At 40.9% G+C, this 19,006-nt stretch overlaps 1 protein-coding gene across 5 annotated transcripts in view; it reads left to right on the forward strand.

Annotated features, from left to right (window-relative positions):
* Nucleotides 1–15,963: 15,963 nt before the first annotated feature.
* A4GNT (alpha-1,4-N-acetylglucosaminyltransferase) overlaps nt 15,964–19,006 on the forward strand; it is a 10,879-nt gene continuing 7,836 nt past the window's right edge. Inside the window, exons 1-2 of one of the 5 annotated variants that reach the window (XM_017895824.1) lie at nt 15,964–16,249; nt 18,244–18,677. In XM_017895824.1, the coding sequence (XP_017751313.1) occupies nt 18,270–18,677 (408 nt within the window). In that variant the 5' untranslated portion in view covers nt 15,964–16,249; nt 18,244–18,269. Of the gene's footprint in view, nt 16,250–16,719; nt 16,892–17,081; nt 17,321–17,361; nt 17,394–18,243; nt 18,678–19,006 lie in introns of those variants that run through there. The other 4 variants (XM_017895822.1, XM_017895825.1, XM_017895823.1 and 1 more) reach the window with 4 other exon arrangements.

Genomic DNA, 19,006 nt, shown 5'->3' on the forward strand with positions numbered 1-19,006 from the left:
TTTTTTTTTTTTTTTTTTGAGACCGAGTCTCACCCTGTCACCCAGTCTGGAGTGCAGTGGTGCAATCTCAGCTCACTGCAACCTCCACCTCCGGGGTTCATGATTCTCCTGCCTCAGCCTCCCAAGTAGCTGGGATTATAGGCGCCCACCACCATGCCCAGCTAATTTTTGTATTTTTAGTAGAGACAGGGGTTTCACCATGTTGGCCAGGTGGGTCTCAAACTCTGACCTTGTGATCTGCCCACCTTGGCCTCCCAAAGTGCTGGGATTACAGGCGTGAGCCACCACACCCGGCCTCAACATCAATTCTTTAAAGTAGATAAAGGTACGGATACAAGAAAGAACACTGTGAAATGTTGATATAACCACTATATTTATTATTAACACATAAAATGTGGAGAAGGAAGGCTAGGTGAGATTATCAAAGGATTCCAAAGCATTTCAGTTGCTTTTCTTTTCTTTTTTTTTTCAAGATGGAGCCTTGCTCTGTTGCCCAGGCTGAAGTGCAGTAGTGCAATCTTGACTCATGGCAACCTCAGCCTTCTGGGTTCAAGTGATTCTTCTGTCTCAGCCTCCGGAGATTACAGGTGCCTGCCACCACGCTGAGCTAATTTTTGTATTTTTAGTAGAGATGGAATTTCTCCATGTTGGCCAGGCTGGTCTGGAACTCCTGACCTCGAGATCCTCCCACTTCAGCCTCCCAAGGTGCTGGGATTACAGACCTGAGCCACCATGCCTGGCCCTTCAGTTGCTTTTCTTTGTCCATTTTGAGCTTCTCCACTTACTGACTTACTGAGTCCAAAGTGGGAAATTGCTGGTGATTTCCTGAATTTTTCAGTAATACCTGTATCAAAATTCTGAACTCTCATCACAAGCTTGTGTTCATCAGTCATTGTTGGGATATTCATTTGTTTTTCTTTAAATTTTCTTTTATTGAATTATTCATATATTCACACGATAAAACATATCTATTTTATCTCTGTCTTCCAGTCACCCAGTTCCTCTCTCTAGAGTCAATCAACATTGTAAGTTGAATTTATCTTTTTCTCCTCTCTTTTGAGGAATATGGTGGCAATATATATTCTATTTGTTACTTTACTTTTTTTCCACTTTAACAATCAATATATCTTGGAGAAGATTCCATGTCCATACACAAAAGTCTTTTTTGTTTTTTTGTGGGTACATTATATAAATGTATCTTATTAAACCAGTTCCTACCGATATACATTAGGTTGTTTCTAACCCTTTGATAATACAAACAATGAAAATGTCATTTTACCTATGTGTAACTGGATCTCCAGGATAAATTCCTGGTATTAGAATTGCTAGTCAGGCCTGGCTTACACCTGTAATCCTGGTACTTTGGGAGGCTGAGATGGGTAGATCACTTGAGGCCAGGAGTTCGAGACCAGCATGGCCGACATGGCAAAACCCCATCTCTACTAAAAATACAAAAATTAGCTGGGCATGGTGGCATGCACTTGTAATCCCAGCTACTGGGGAGGCTGAGGCACAAGAATTGCTTGAATTCAGGAGGTGGAGGTTGCAGTGAGCCGAGATCATGCCACTGTGCTCTAGCCTGGGTGACAGAGTGAGATCCTGTCTCAAAAAAAAAAAAAAAAAAAAAAAGGATATGTTGGTTTGTAATTTTGGTCTGTACAGCTCAACTCCCCTCTGCAGAAGCTGATACAGATTTATGCTTCCAGGAATGTATGTTTCTCCACATCTTCCCCAACACCTTATATTATTAAATTTTATAAGCCTTTGCTTATCTTTTACTGTTAACTGCCTAGTCATATATATTTTTTTCTTTTTAGGGATGGGGTCTCACTTTGCCACCCAGGCTGCTGGAGTACAGTGGTGTCATCATAAATCACTGTAGCCTTGAACTCCTGGGCTCAAGTGGTGCTCCTGCTTCGGCCTCCCAAGTAGCTGAGATTACAGGTGCACACCACCATGCCTGGCTAATTTTAAAAAATTTTTTGTAGAGATGGAGTCTCAATACGTAGCCCACGCTGGTCTCAAATTCCTGGCTCAAGGGATCCTCCCTCCTCAACCTTCCAAAGTGCTGGGATTACAGATGTGAACCACTGCACCTGGCCAATTTTTGCCTGTTTTTTTATGGAATTAAATATAAATTTCTTATTGATTTGTAGAAGTTTCTATATAATAGGGAATTTATAATTTTGCTTTTCATTGTCTCTGACTTACCCTTAAAGATTCTGTAATCATTAGGCCTTTTTTTTTTCTTTTTTGAGATGGAGTCTGGCTCTGTCACCCAGGCTATAGTGCAGTGGCATGATCTCAGCTCACTGCAGCCTCCACCTCCTGGGTTCAAACAGTTCTCCTGCCTCAGCCTCCCGAGTAGCTGGGATTATAGGCATGTGCCACTGTACCCGGCTAAGTTTTGTATTTTTAGTAGGGATAGGGTTTCACCATGTTGGCCAGGCTGGTTTTGAACTCCTGACCTCAAGTGATCCACCCGCCTCGGCCTCCCAGAGTGCTGGGATTACAGGTGTGAGCCATCGTGCCTGGCAGGTCTTTTTATATAATAAAATAATAAAATATAATAAAACACAGAATCAGAATATTCTACAACACAAGTATATGGCTTACTGAATTATTATGAGGTGAATACTCCTGTAATTACCACCCAGGTTACCTGGGTGGCTAGAACTTTGCCAGTCATCCCAGAAGACCTTCTATATGCCCCATTCTTATCTCAACTCCCTCCCTTCCTTCTTTATCCATTATCCTGTCTTTTACAGTAATCACTTCTTTGTGTTTCTTCAGTTTTCCATCCATGTACAATCCTAATCACTACAGTTTAGTATTGTATATTCAAAAATTGCTATATCTTTAAAGCATTTTTTTTTTTTTTGAGATGGAGTTTCACTCTGTGGCCTAGGCTGGAGAGCAGTGGCACGATCTTCACTCACTGCAACCTCTGCCTCCCGGATTCTCCTGCCTCAGCTTCCTGAAAAGCGATACTACAGGCACACACCACTACGACCAGCTAATATTTTGCATTTTTAGTAGAAATGGGGTTTCACCATGTTGGCCATGCTGATCTTGAACCCCTGACCTCAAGTGATCTGCCCACCTTGGCCTCCCAAAGTGCTGGGATTACAGGCATGAGGCAGTGTGCCCAGCCTTAAAGTATCTTTTAATCTTCAGGAATCCCCTCCATTCTTTGTTTTCTTTACAATTTTTTCAGATTAAGGCACTGGAACTTCTGATGTGTGGTTTCCCGCAGTCTGGATTTTGCTCTTGATACAGTTTAACACATTTCTCTATTGGCTGTATTACCTGCAAATCAGCAGCTGGAGCCAGAGGCTTTATTGGATTGAGGTATAATCCCTTTGAAAAGTCCATAGGTGGTGCTGTGTTCATTCATCAGGAGGCAAATAATGCCTGGTTTTCACTCGTTTTTTGATATTAGCAGCTGTTGATGTCCAATGCCTAGAACCATTTTTTACTGGGAGTTGCAACATTGTAATATTCTAACTCAGTAATTTCTTTGCCATGTATTAGTTGGAATGCTTTTACATACATCTGTAAATTGAAATATTTTATAATTGCTGTTTTACTGTCAGTAACCACAAGTACAATTTTATATAGGAAATATAAAATAAATCTTTGGTTCTCTCTCTTACCAATTTTCAAGATAGTGATTTGGGTATCTATCATGATCCAAAACTGGTCAATTAGGTTTTTAAAAAATATCATGAGTCTATGATTTTAAATGTATTTGAAGAGTTTTGATCAATTGCAATGATTATGCCTTATAAAACTAAAAGTATCCTATTTTTGTTCAGTAGAAGCCTCCTCAAGTTGGTTCCTGAATCATTTGATATGACCCTACTAGCTTTCTTGCTATCTGGTGTGAAAATATATTCTAGATTCATCATGTACTTTTCCTGCCTCAGGCCTTGAATGAAGTATTTCCCTCTAAAAGCTCTAATTTTTCTTTTTCTTTTTTTTTCTGTGTTGCCCAGGCTGGAGTGCAGTGGCGTGATCTTGGCTCACTGCAAGCTCCACCTCGCGGGTTCATGCCATTCTCCTGTCTCAGCCTCCCAGGTAGCTGGGACTACAGGTGCCCAATACCAATTTTTAAAAATTTTTTGTAGTTTTAGTAGAGACGGGGTTTCACTGTGTTAGCCAGGATGGTCTCGATCTCCTGACCTCGTGATCCACTCCCTTCGGCCTCCCAAAGTGCTAGGATTACAGGCATGAGCCACCGCGCCTGGCCCTAAAAGCCTTAGTTTTTCTTAGAGATATTTCAAAACCACAATCTTTTTGGGTTAAAGGATGGCTAATTGCTACTGGATTGGCCATTGTTTGTAGGCTTCTTCAATAATAGCTAGGAAATGTACACACACACACACACACACACAGCAAAACATCCCAAGTTCATTCTGATACTTATAATTCAAATTCAGGTCTATAGAGTGTTTTGCTTAACCTTTTCTGTATTGGATATATTTCTATCCACCGCAGATATTTCTATTGGAAATTTGGATATATTTCTATCCTGATTTTCAAGGACCTAGGTTATGATAGAATTAGAATACTCTGTAATCACTCGTTTATTTTGACTACGTTATTCACACAAAAGTCTCACGATAATACAATTACTGAGAGCTTTTTTGTGTTTTTTTTTGTTTATTTTGTCTATCTGTTCTCCATTTTCTCCCCATTTTGGTTTTTGCTTGTTGATATGGTCAATTTTAAGTCACTGATACAGATTTCTTTTTTCTATTTTTCTCATCAGTTTTTTGTTCGCCATTTCTTCCTTTTCTGACTTCTTGTAGAATAATTTAATATTTTTATGATTCTATTTTTACCTCCTTTGTTGTCTTACTAGCTATAAGCTCAGTTGTGTCATTTTGGTGGATACTTAAGGGTTATAATACATACCTTTAAGTTATGAGTTTTTGCCTTCAAGTGATATACCACTTTACATATAGTATAAGGACCTTATGATCATATACTTCCATTGCTTCCCTCACAACATTCATGCTATTTAGTCATATATTTTACTTTTATATATGTTATAACCTCCACACTACATTGTTTTGATTTTTATTTAAGCAATGATTGTATTTGAAAATTTTTTAAGTTTTGTTTTAAACCTTTGTATATTTACTCATATATACTCATTTCTGGTGTTCTTCTTTCCCTTGTGTCAGTCCATATTTCCTCATATAATTTTTCTATTGCCTGAAGGACTTATTTTAATATTACTTGTACTGAAAATCTATTTGTGATAAATTATTTCACCTTTTGTATATCTTTAAAAAAGTCTTTATTTTGCCTTCAAATTTCAAAGATATTTTCACAGGGGGTAGAATTCTATGTTGATAGTTCTTGTTGTTTTTCACTTTCAAATGTTGCCTTACTGCCTTCTTTTTTGTATTGTTTCTGATAGGAAATCTGCTGTCATCCATGTCTTTGTTCCTTGTATGTAACATGCATTTCTCCACCTCTAACTGCTTTTTTAAAAGACATTATTTTTAGAGCAGTTTTAGATTTACAACAAAATTGAAAGGAAGGTATAGAGATTTCCCACATACCCCCTACCTTCACACATGCATAATCTTTCCTATATCAACATCCTCCACCAGAGTAGTACATTTGTTATGACTGACAAACTTACATTGCTACATCATTATCACTCAAAGTCCCTAATTGGGGTTCAGTCTTGGTATTGTATATTCTAGGGGTTTGGATAAATGTAGAGTCACATGTACCCACCATTGTAGTATCATATAGAGTAGTTTCATTGCCCTAGAAATCCTGTATGCTCTGTCTATTCATCTCTTCTTCCCCGAAACCCTGGTAACCACTGATCTTTTTACTATCTCCATAGTTTTGCATTTTCCAGAATGTCATATAGTTGGAAACACAAAGCATGTAGCATTTTCAGACTGGCCATTTTACTTTGCAATATGCATTTGTGTCTACATGTCTTTGCATGGCTTGACAACTCATTTCTTTTTAGCATTCAATACTATTTCATTGCTTGGAAGTACCACAGTTTATCCATTCACCTCCCGAAGGACATTTGGTCGCTTTCAAGTTTTGGCAGTTGTGAATAAAACTGCTAAAAATATCCATGTGTAGGTTTTTGTGTGGACACAAGCTTTTAGCACCCTTGGGTTAATACCCAGGACTGTGACTGCTGAATTGCATGTTAACAGTATATTTAGTTTTGTAAGAAACTACCAAACTGTCTTCCAAAGTGGCTACATCATTCTGCATTCCCATAGCAAGGAATAATAGGTCCTGTTGCCCCACATCCTTGCTAAACATTTGTTGTCAGTGTTTTGGATTTTAGTCATTCTAATTGGTGTGTAGTGGATCTCATTACAGTTTTAATTTGCAATTCCCTAATTACATATGATGTGGAGCATCTTTTCATATGCTTATTCACTATCTGCATATTTTCTTTGGTGAGATATCTATTAAGGACTTAGGTCCATTTTTATTTTTATTTATTTTATTTTATTTTATTTATTTATTTTTTGAGATGGAGTCTCGCTCTGTTGCCCGGGCTGGAGTGCAGTGGCACGATCTTGGCTCACTGCAATCTCCGCCTCCCAGATTCAAGTGATTCTCCTGCCTCAGCCCCCCAATAACTGGGATTACAGGCATGTGCCACCATGCCTGGCTAATTTTTGTATTTTTAGTAGAGACAGGGTTTTGCTATGTTAGCCTGGCTGGTCTCAAGCTCCTGACCTCAAATGATCCACCAGCCTTGGCTTTCCAAAGTGCTGGGATTACAGGCATGAGCCACCATGCCCGACCTGGTCCATTTTAAAATCAGATTATTTATGTTCTTATTGTGAGTTTTAAGAGTTTTTGTATATTTCGGATAACGGTCACTTATCAGATATGTCTTTTACAAATATTTTCTATACGTTTGTTGCTTTAAAAAACTCTTGACAGTGTCTTACATGGAGGAGAAATAATTTTAATGAAGTCAAGCTTATGAATTCTTTTTTTTTGTAGATCATGCCTTTAGTGTTGTATCTAAAAGGTCATTGCCAAACCTGAGGACATCTAGATTTTCTTTTGTGCTATCTTTTAGGAGTTTTACAGTTTTGTGTTTTACATTTAGGTCTGTGATCCATTTTAGGTTAACTTTTATGAAGGTTGTAAGGTCTGTGTCTGTCTAGATTCATTTTTTTCGCATGTGGATGTTCAGTTGTTTCATCACCATTTGTTGAAAAACTATCTTTTCTCCACTGTATTGCCTTTGCTGCTTTGTCAAAGATCAGTTGACAATATTTGTAAGGATCTATTTCTGGGCTCTCTATTCTGTTTCGTTAATCTATTTGTCTATTCTTTTGCCAATAACACACTATCTTGATTATTTTAGCTTTATAATAAGTCTTGAAGTCAGGTGGTGTTAGTCTTTCAACTTTGTTTTTCCCCTTCAATATTCTGTTGGCTATTGTGGGTCTTTTGCCTATCTATATAAACTTTGGAATCATTTAATCAATATTCAGAAAACAACTTACTGGGATTTTGATTGGTAGAGCACAGAACTGATACCCTGGAATTCTTGGGGCTATTGGTGGTCTGTTATCATCCACATATATTTTGGGATTTATGGGGATACCTTGTCACCTAGTTTTGTAGTAAATTTTGCCTGTGGTATTCCGGTTTTAAAATATAGTTGCTCTACATATTTTTACATGGAGATTTGGAGAGATTAAAAAATTATATGGCTGCTGTTATTATTTTCTTAAAATTCTGCTGCGATCTCTTGAGATAAAATTTATGTTTGTACCACATCCCGCACTTATTTTGGACTATCATTTTCACTAATAGTTTGTGGTTTTTTTACTTCTAAATAGTTTCAAATTCTTCAAATTCTTTCTTCTGAATAGCTGTTGTTGCTGATACCTGTTTCTTTTTCTTCCAGTCCTCCTCTTCCTTTCCTACTTCTTTTTTCTTCATTTCTTCCAGGAATATGTTCTATCCAGCCACAGCTTTTTTTTTTTTTTTTTTTTTTTTTTTTTTACCTGTTCCTTAATCTTCATTCATTTCTATCAATTTATTCTAAGGACAAGTGTCTCACTATTGCTACTGCCTTTGGCAGCCATTTTGTTCTGCTGAGGCAGCTGCTCCAAGGACATGTGGGGAATCAGAAAAGGATGCAGTCCTTCAATACCTACCATGAATTAAGACTACCAGACAAAGCCAGTGGAATTTTAAAAGTACAGGCAAAGAAGTACAGGTACAGAACAATTAGACCAGTGGAACAAAAGAGAAAACTCAGAGACATATTCAAATATGTACATATATATGACATGCATATGGAGACTTGCTGTGTGATAGCATTGGCATCACAACCCAACAGAGACAACACGAAATATTTTGTAGACAATGTTGTGGAAACAGATTCTCCATATGGAGGAAAGGAAAAGCCAATCTCCATATCTTATTATGTACAAACGTGGACTCCAGATGAATGAATAAGTTTAATTTAATCTATGAAATTATACAGAATGGTCACGCACAGTGGCTCATGCCTGTAATTCCAGCACTTTGGGAGGCCGAGGCAGGAAGATCACTTGAAGTCAGGAGTTCGAGACCAACCTGGCCAACATGGTGAAACTCTGTCTCTATTAATAAAACAAAAATTAGCTGGGTGTGGTGATGTGTTCCTGTAGTCCCAGCTACTTGGGAGGCTGAGGCAGGAGAATCGCTTGAACCCAGGAGGTGGACATTGCGGTGAGCTGAGATTGCACCACTGCACTCCAGCCTCGGAGACAGAGTAAGACTCCATTTAAAAAAAAATTATACAGGAAAAAGAAAAAATGCAGGAGAATATTTTTGTAATTTAGGAGTGAGGAAGGTCTTTTCAAAAGATCTCCAAGACACACGTTATTCAACAAAATAACTCCTGTATTTATTGCATCAAAATAAGAATATCTGTTAAATAGAAAGACAAACCAGATGACATATTGGGAGAAAATAGTTGCAATATTTAAAACCAACATGAGACTAATATCTAGATTTTATAAGGAAGTTGTAGATTTACAATAAAAAGGCAGAGAATCCAACAGAAAGATGAGCAAAGTGCATGAAAAGGCAATTTATACCAGAGGAAACAAAAAAGCTAACTTTTTATGAAGTGATACTTCAACTTAAGAATTATCAGAGAAATGCCAATAGAACAACAGCGAGACGTCTCACAGGAACACTGGGGTACTACTGACAATCTAGCAATTGGTCACCATCCCAAAATTTGCATGATGGGAACATAAATGGAAGGGCCATCATGGCAAAGATAGAGGCCATGTATTGGCCTAACAGCATAGACTCCCACTTACCAGGACCAAACTAACGACTGCTGCCTCTGAATGCCCAACTTGTCAGCAACAGAGAGCAACATTAAGTCCCTGATATGGCATTATTTACTGAGGGGACTAAGTGGCTACTTGGTGCCAAGTTGGTTGACCACATCACACCCTTCTGTTGTGTGTTAATCAAGGTTCTCCAGAGAAACAGAACCGATGGAATAGATGTAGATATATAAGAGGAGGTTTATTATGGGAATTGGCTTACCCAGTTACGGAGACCAAAAAATGCCATGATCTGCTAACTGCATGCTGAAGACCAGGAAAGCCTGTGGTGTAATTCAGTCCAAGTCTGAAGGCCTGAGAACTGTGTGTTTGGGGGGCTGGGCGGGGGCAGCGTTGGGGAATGGTTAGGGAGAGCCTAGAGTAAGTCCTGGAGTCTGAAGGCCCAAAACCAGCAGCTCCAATGTTTGAGAGCAGGAGAAGATGGATGTCCCAGTTCACAAACAAAGAGGGCAAGAGGGAGAGAGAGAAAGGGAAGTCACCATTCCTTAGCCTTTTTGTTCTATTTAGGTCCTTACCAGATTGGATGATGCCCACCCACATAGGTGAGGGTGGATCTTCTTTACTCAGTCTACTGATTCAAATGCTAATTTCTTCTGGAACCACTCCCACAGACACACCTGGAAATAATGTTTTACCAGCTATCTGGGCATCCTTTAGCCCAGTCAAGTTGGCACATAAAATTAACCATCACACCTTGAAAGAGCCAATCGTTCATCCCCACAGGAGTGAAAATTCCTGGTATGAATTTTCTTTTCCTTCCTGTAACACCTCAACAACAGCACTATCTGAGGGTTAAGAAATGCCTGGTACACAGGCGTGGGATCTCATATAGCATAGAATTTGACCACCATTTTACAGTGATGGAGGTGCAGGAGTGGGCCCATGACCATGGGATCCACTGGCTGTATCACATATCACACCACTCAGAGGCAGCTTTCTGGAATGGCCTTCTAAAGGTGCAACTAAAGTGCTTGCTCGGAAGAAACACTCTGAAAGAGTGGGATACCATCCTTCAGGACACAACATATTTATGTCTATCGAGAGATGTGCATTGGGTGCTCTGTTCCCAGTAGGAAGGATACAGGCATTAAGGAGGTGTGAATAGGAGTGGCCCCACTAATCCTCACTCCTAATGATCTACTAGGAGATTTTGTGTTTCTTGTTCCTGAAACTCTGAGCTCTTCAGTGTTGGAGGTTCTTGTCCCAAACAGAGAAGATTATTGCCAGGTGATACTGCAAGGGTTCCCCTGTATTACAAACTACTGCAGGGCATCTTGGACTCCTTGTGCTTTGGCACCAGCAAGTAAAAAGTAGTTACACTGATAGAAGTAATTAACCCTGATTGGCAAGAGGAAGTAAGGCTGCTCTCTCACAATAGCAGCAGGGAGGAATAGATATGGTACCTATGAGATCCACTTTGGGCCTCCTGGTACTCCCTTGCCCCACTGTAACTGTGAACAGACATGTGCAGCAACCCTGAACTGAGAAAGTTATGACTATCAAGCATTTAGCACCTCAGGGTAAGTTGCACAACCAGCTGAGCTACCAACATCTGATGAGGTACCTTCTGAGGGTAAGGGAATTTAGAATGAATATTGAGAAGGGACAAGATGAGTTGCTGCTCAAGATCAACTACGGTGACAGGGGCTGTAGCTCATCTCAGTAACCTCCTTCTTGTTAGTTCCTCCCAGGAAGAAAGGCCTCTGGAACCTCTGTGCAGAAGTAAATCTATGCAGCTCAAGGGATGCACTGTGGCAGTTGCGAGAATGTGCCTCACAGACCTCCAGCTAGAGACAGCATAACTGACCAGGGGTCCTAGCTGCTGCTGCTGCACTATGAAACACATCACTGATTTTATGCCGAGGCCACTCCTTCCACAGGCTGCTCCCAGCCAATGATTGGATGTGGCAAGAGTATTAAGGTACACCCACTCTTGGGAGAGGCAGAACTACTCTATGACTGACTTTTATTTATTTATTTATTTTTGAGATGAAGTCTCACTCTGTCTCCCAGGCTGGAGTGCAGTGGTGTAATCTTGGCTCACTACAACCTACACCTCCTGGGTTCAAGCCGTTCTCCTGCCTCAGCCTCCTGAGTAGCTGGGATTATAGGTGCTCACCACCACTGGCTAATTTTTGTATTTTTAGTAGAGATGGGGTTTCACCATGTTAGCCAGGCTGGTCTTGAACTCCTGATCTCAGGTGATCCACCTGTCTTGGCCTCCCAAAGTGCTGGGATTATAGGTGTGAGCCACCGTGCCCAGCCTGTATGACTGACTTTGGCTTGAAGACTCCCCAGTGACTGTGCTGAATCTTCTTTAGACAAGGACAACCTTAGACAAGCCAGCCTAGAATGCTTCCCCCCAACTTTTCTCAGATCTGCATTGTGACTTGATAACTGTCCCAGCCATACAAGACTTTCTTCCTATTTTTCTCAAATATGCATTTCCGCAATAAAACCTTGTGCAGTTAATGTCATCATGGTCTCTGCTTCTCAGAGGACCTGAACTTTGTAGCTTAGATGTGAGGGGTAAGGAGAAAGAAGAGTTCAGAATTAACCTCTGGTTTCTGGCTTGGGCAACTGAGTGCATGGTGATTGTCAGTCACTGAGATAAGGAAGACCAGGGATCTCCATTTAAAGAGAAAAGACATAGCAAGAGGACAGAGCGGGGGTGTGTGGAAGCACAAAAGGAAGGAAAGGCAGAGAGGCCTCAGGTTAGGAGGACAGTTCCACTTGCTACAGGTTTCTGTTGCAGATGAAGTTACTCCTTCCCCACTGAAGCCTGGTCCCAATTCTGTAAATCTTTTTTTTTTTTTTTCTTTTTTTGAGACGGAGTCTCGCTCTGTTGCCCGGGCTGGAGTGCAGTGGCCAGATCTCAGCTCACTGCAAGCTCCGCCTCCCGGGTTTACACCATTCTCGTGCCTCAGCCTCCCCAGTAGCTGGGACTACAGGCGCCCGCCACCTCTCCCGGCTAGATTTTGTATTTTTTAGTAGAGACGGGGTTTCACCATATTAACCAGGATGGTCTTGATCTCCTGACCTCGTGATCCGCCCGTCTTGGCCTCCCAAAGTGCTGGGATTACAGGCTTGAGCCACCGCGCCCGGCCCCAATTCTGTAAATCTCAAGAGCAGCTCTAACCTCACTCATGGCTCAAAAACAGATTCTCATAAAAACATGAGTAAGGGGATTGAACAGAAGAAACCTACCCTGGGGTTTCTGTCTTAGCTTGGGCTGCTATAACAAAATACCACAGTTTGGGTGGCTTAAACAACAGACATTTATTGTAGCCACCTTCTCTCCGTGTTGCTCATATAGCCTTTCCATGGTATATATGGAGAGAGAGAGAGAGAGAGAGAGAGAGAAAGAGAGAGAGACCATCACATTGTGGGTTAGGGCTTCAACATACAGAGGGGTGCAAACATTCAATCCATAACAGTTTCTTTCAGCCATGTTGAAAAGTGCTCATTCTCAGACACTCAGGCTTTATAAAGTCCTGTGCCATGTGGACACTTAGCATAGATGGCCCTAGGCTGTTTTCAGTTCCTTACAAGAAAAAGAAGGTAAACTCTGGCTTACAGAACTTAGCAAGGTCTCCTCGAATAGCCCCTCGCTCTCAGAAAGGTGCCACTCTTTTCTATAGGCTTCTTGCAGACCCTATTCTTCAGTCTTTGAAAGTGGTGTCTGGGGCACAACTGGTTTATAGGGAACATTTATTAACTTATTTCCCCTTATCTCCCTGCTCTTATCCCTCACCTACTCTTTTATCTGCAAGTAAATTAAAAAAGGGGGGGAACTACATGTGTGAACACAATAATTTCCAGAACAAACCCGGAAATCAATTATTGATAGCTGTGTGAAGTGTTGCAAACAGGGGCATGTTGGACTGCTGTGGCTGAGTGGAGAACAAAAAGCATTATCACCAGATACACAAGGCTAGATTCATTTCCTTGAAAATGCAGAACAGTTTAAAATATTGCTAAGGGACAAAGAGATTTTATCTGGTGTTAACTCATTGATTTTAGTGAAAATACTTTTAACAATTATTTTTTTCAGGATTTAATGTTGATAATGTCAGTCCTTAATGCATGTCAATTATTTTATTATTCCTCTATGGGTTTCCTAGTGTTGTGCTATGGATTGTCCTTAGTCTGCAGTGAAATGCCTCTGCCCAGCCATCTCTCCATTCATGTGAATCCAGCATTCCAGTGTTTGCTCCAACTTCAGAACAGTGGTGAAGGGAATTGACATTGTTGATAAGATATCGCTTTGTGTATTGGTTTCTCCCTGTTAATAACTGAATGCTTTAACAAATTTATCAGCCCTACTTGCTTAACAAATATGTTAAAACCGGAACTGTGGTTCCAAAGGCTCCAAAGTAAAGAGGACAAAATATTCCTAGGTTGAAAATTTCCCTCATGCAATAAATGTGAGTTCAAAGAAGCTATAGAATTAAGCATTGTGCTTTTCATGTGAAATTCAATTCGACAAATATTTATTGTTAAAAAAACTTCTTTTACCTTCCCCTTCTTAATACAGTGGGTCCTGTAGAAGGAGGAAATTTAGTGCCAAACAATGAACTATTTTCATTTGAGTTTATCAGAGGTCATCCAAAGGACTGAAGAGTTGTGGAAATTTCTCCTCTTCTCCTCCAGTTCTATGGTTTTCCTCCCTGGTCTGCCTTTTTTTTTTTTTTTTTTTTTTTAACACTAGTTCCAAACATCCACATATAATAGAAAAACGCTGAATTCAGATGTTTTGTCTTATCCTGTTAATTTATTTGGGGCCACATCAATTCACATTTCCTAAGTTCTTATCAGTCAGCAACAATTGCCCAGGCTCCATAGTCTGTTGGATTGACCGAGTCTGGCTTACATCATAATGGAGGAAGCAAGAACTCTCTCATATGACCCAGAAATTCCCAGGAAAGTAGACAACGCATGAATGCATATGTGACTGTCATTGGTGTATTCAGACACATCCATTGCTCAAAGACAAGTGGTTCTTTGTACATCTCTAATCAGATATCTACACTGGGATTCCTAGGGGTTGCTTGGCTAGTTGGAGAAGGCCTAAGATTGTGTAGTGAAGAAATTCAGAAGAATTTTGAGCAGAGTTGGTGTCAAGGAGGGTCAGGGAGCAGGAATATTTCTTAGGAAAGGTGATATGTAGGAGAAGGTATGGACAAGTGACATCCTGGGTTAAGGTACTGATGTAAAATATCAGCCCCAGGGTTCAGGGTTTCTTGAAGCCCATCCTTGGAGCTTCTAGGGATCTATAAAGTCCAGGTTAGGAGCTGCTGCTGTGACACCTGCCTGAACAGACAGAAGTTAGTGTGGCATAGGCCAGGAAAGGCAGAAAGGGGAGCAGAAGGCAGGGAAAATAGTTCTGTTTCTCAAACCAAAGGGAATGCTGAAGGATGGATGTGGGGGCCCTGAGAAGTTGCAGGTAGAGTGGCTCAGATGACAGGAGGCCTTCTCAAAAAGACACAGGAAAGACTTCGGGCTATGAACCTAAAGAGGCTCCAACTACCAGTGACCTGGCTTCTGAACACATCTCATCAACTCTTATACAGGGTTGAAGATTTCCCTCTTACAAGTTCACTGGGGACCAGGTGCAGTGGCTCACGCCTGTAATCCCAGCACTTTGGGAGGCCAAGGTGGGCAGATCACTTGAGGTCAGGAGTTTGAGACCAGTCTGGCCAATATGGTGAAATCCTGTCTCTACTAAAAATACAAAGATTATCCAGGCATGGTAGAACATGCCTGTAGTCCCAGCCACTCGGGAGGCCAACGCAGGAGAATCACTTGAACCCGGGAGGTGCAGGTTGCAGTGAGCCAAGATCATGCCACTGCACTCCAGCCTGGGCGACAGAGTGAAACTCCGCCTCAAAAAAAAAAAAAGAGTTAGAATAGGGAAGAGATTTCACTCTTCTGAATAAAACAAAACAACTTAATGTTTGTCATCAGGGAGTACAAATACCATCCATATTGATATAATTCTATTTTTCTCTTCTATTTTCCTTGGTAGAAAGTGACAATTGCTTCTTTGGTTTACAGAGCCCTTTCATTCTCACAGTGAGCCTGAGGTCAGTTATTTTCTGCACTTTTCAAGGGAGTTGAGGCTCTGGGCAGTTTAGGGGCTTGTCTAGTTCCCTCCGCCTGGGGTGGCTGGAGGCATAACTCCAAGCTCAGTGCTACTTCCATCATACTTTCTACTTGGTTATTGGTCAGACAGGTCCTACTTTTGTGTTTGGGATTTCACTGCATTGCTGATGCTCACATTCATCCTTACCTGACAAAGGTCATTAACTACATCACTGATCTCTGCTTTGACCACTTGTTCAATAGTTTTAGCCACTGGGCTAGCAATTGCGAGGCACTAAGATATGTGACCCACCTGAGACCCAGGAATGCATTGCCACTCCCACAGATGGGGTCCTCTAGTTACCCCTGAGCAAGGAGGAGGAGCACTAATCTCCACTCCCCTTCACAGGAAAGAACAGCCAATCTGTCCAATTACAGAGAACTTTGGAAAGATGCCAAGGAACTCTGAGCCCAGAATTGATGAGGTCCAGAGAAGAAATTCAGCTCCAAAAGGAAGAGGGGAGACCTACAAGCTGTTTCTGGGATCCTTGGACACATAGAAAACCAGAAGCCATCAATGAGTGCGGCAGCTTTAATTCCTTCATGTAGGACCTGCTATGTTAGAATCCAAAGTCTGCTCAGGAGCAGGCCTACCTGCTCACACTACAGCATCCAGGGGGAACTGTGGATACCTGCTCATGGCCAAGACAGGTGACTGAGCAGAGGATGGCTCCAAAGAAGATTACTAAGAGCTCATTTCAGGGGCAGTGGGGAATAGGCCACAGGTGAGTGCTAACACCTTGGGAAATGTGGAGACTGCCACATCAGTGGAGGACAACAAAGCTGGCTTCCTGAGACTGAGAGGAGGCTCATACAAGGGGCATCTTGGGGAAAAAGGAGCCTTTCTGCAGCCACTGTGACTGACACTGGAGAATCACTTCCTACATTCTTTTTTTTTTTCTTTTTTTTGAGACGGAGTCTCGCTCTGTCGCCCAGGCTGGAGTGCAGTGGCCGGATCTCAGCTCACTGCAAGCTCCGCCTCCCGGGTTCATGCCATTCTCCTGCCTCAGCCTCCTGAGTAGCTGGGACTACAGGCGCCTGCCACCTCGGCCGGCTAGTTTTTTGTATTTTTTTAAGTAGAGATGGGGTTTCACCATGTTAGCCGGGATGGTCTCGATCTCCTGACCTCGTGATCCGCCCGTCTCGGACTTCTTACATTCTAAATCACTGGGCCTTTGGACTGCAGGCGCTTGTTCATTGCTTATTTGTGGTGATGGGCTCTCTTTCCTTTTCATCAAACTTTGTGCTTGCGAAGGGGTGTTTGTACCACCTTACAGGGTCTCTGTCCATAATTTTGATTCAAGCTAAACTGAACAAGTGCAGGATATGTTGGCTCCAAGGTTATGCCAGGATACAGCTTTCTCCAGGTGAAATAATCCCTTTATAACCCCCATAATATATCCACAAACAGGCAGGATTAGTATGTGGGTCACCTTAAAAATCTGGTGAACCCCTCTTGTTCCCAAGTTTCTGTGTTTGAGGGAACTTAGTAAAGGGAGGAGCTTCCGGGGAACTTTTTGTGTTTAGTCTCAATTCGCCAATGATTTACTTCCCCTGTGTTGTTGAATTGGAAGATTGGGTGGCGATTTATCAGAAAGTGCAGCAGGAAAAACTTGTTGTTTCTAAGATCTCAAATACTGGTTAACTGCAAGTTTCCAGCTAGAAGGTAGGCTCTGATTCACTGTTTTGTATTTTCTAAAACAGTTATAAGTAATTTGAAAGATAGACCTGCCAAGAATTGAGATCTGTGTTCTGCTTGGTTAGAGCTAACATTTATGGTGAGGAAAACACTGCAGGTAACAATTCAGAGCCTGGACTTTGGTGGCAGGTGGATGCAAGTTACCGTCACAGCTCTGCTACTTGATAATTGTGTGATCTTGGCAATTTATTTAACTCTGGAGCCTTCAGTTTGCTTGCTTTGTTAATTTTTTTTCTTAGTTCTATTAGTTTTTCAATTATGTTTTCTGAAACTAGAGATACTTTTGCCTCTTTTAATATTCATAGTAGAAATTTCTTTCTCTTGTTTTATTGCATTGGTTACAATTATGAGACTGTAACCAATGATGTCAGTGACAATGACAATGGGCATTCATATCATATTCCTGATCTTAATGGGATGTTTCAAATGTTTCATATTAAGTGTGATAATTACTGTATGTTCTGGTAAACATTGTTTAAAATCAGCTTAAGAAAGTTTCCTTGTACTTTAAAAAAATTGTGAATGAATCTTAAAGTTAGCCACATTCTTGGCATCTCTTGAGCCAAAATGATATGGCTTTTCTTCTTTAGCCTGTTAAGATAATGCATTTTATCAATAGTTTTCCCTATTAACTAATTATTTTTAATGTCAAATCATTTTAAAATCTAAGATAAATCCTGATTGGTTATGATGCATTTTTCTTTCTCACACATTTCTTGTCTTTTTTTTTTTTTTTTTTAATTTTGTGATAATTTTCACTATGCTGCCCAAGCTAGTCTCAAACTCTTGGACTCAGGGGATCCTCCTGCCTCAGCCTCCCTAGTAGTTGAGACTACAGGCATGTGCCACCATGCCTGGCTGCATTTTTTCTTTTTAATATTGCTGGACTTGATTTCATAATATTTTATTTAGGATATTTAAAATTTAAGTTTTTAAATGATATTCATGTATCATTTTCTCATGTGCTATCTTTGTCAGCCTTTGCAGCTGTGATTTTTAATTAATTGTGTTGATTTAAAGGAGCAGGCTGGCACAGAGAAGAGGACATGAAGAAGGAGCTCCAGCTCTCCCTTTCAGTCATCTTGATGTTTGCCTGTGGCTTCCTCTACAAGTTCATCCAGAAGTCCAGCTGCCTCTTCTGCTTGCCTTCTTTCAAATCCCAGCAGGGGTTGGAAGCCCTCCTGAGCCACAGACGCGGCATTGTGTTTCTAGAGACCTCAGAGAGAATGGAGCCGACCCACTTGGTCTCCTGTGCTGTAGAGTCTGCTGCCAAGATTTATCCTGAGCGGCCCGTGGTGTTCTTTATGAAGGGTCTTACTGATTCCACACCGATGCCCTCAAACTCCGCATACCCAGCTTTTTCCTTCCTCTCAGCAATAGACAACGTTTTCCTCTTCCCTTTGGATATGAAAAGGCTGTTTGAAGACACACCATTGTTTTCATGGTACAATCAAGTAAGTGTTCAGGGAACTTAAAATGTCAACAAATTGTATATATGGGTAAACTGAGGGTAAGGACTCAGGTCGGAGATGGAACTAGAACTCACATTTGGGTCGACTCTCATTTAGCCCTCTTTTTACCATGTTGGGAACTGATTCAAATAAACAAGGGAGACTTGTGTTAGGTGCATCTTTATTCTCGTCTTTTGCTTCTAGCCTTATTTCTTTTAGGATCTTGGTTACTTTGGAGACTGTTCTTAACTGAATGAGTTTTATATCTTTATAGGACACTTATTTTCACTATAGTTTTAAATCCACTTATGTTAAACTTTTTTTTTTTTTTT

This window comes from Rhinopithecus bieti, unplaced genomic scaffold (assembly GCF_001698545.2).
Source record: "Rhinopithecus bieti isolate Rb0 unplaced genomic scaffold, ASM169854v2 scaffold_26603, whole genome shotgun sequence".
Taxonomy (NCBI): domain Eukaryota; kingdom Metazoa; phylum Chordata; class Mammalia; order Primates; family Cercopithecidae; genus Rhinopithecus; species Rhinopithecus bieti.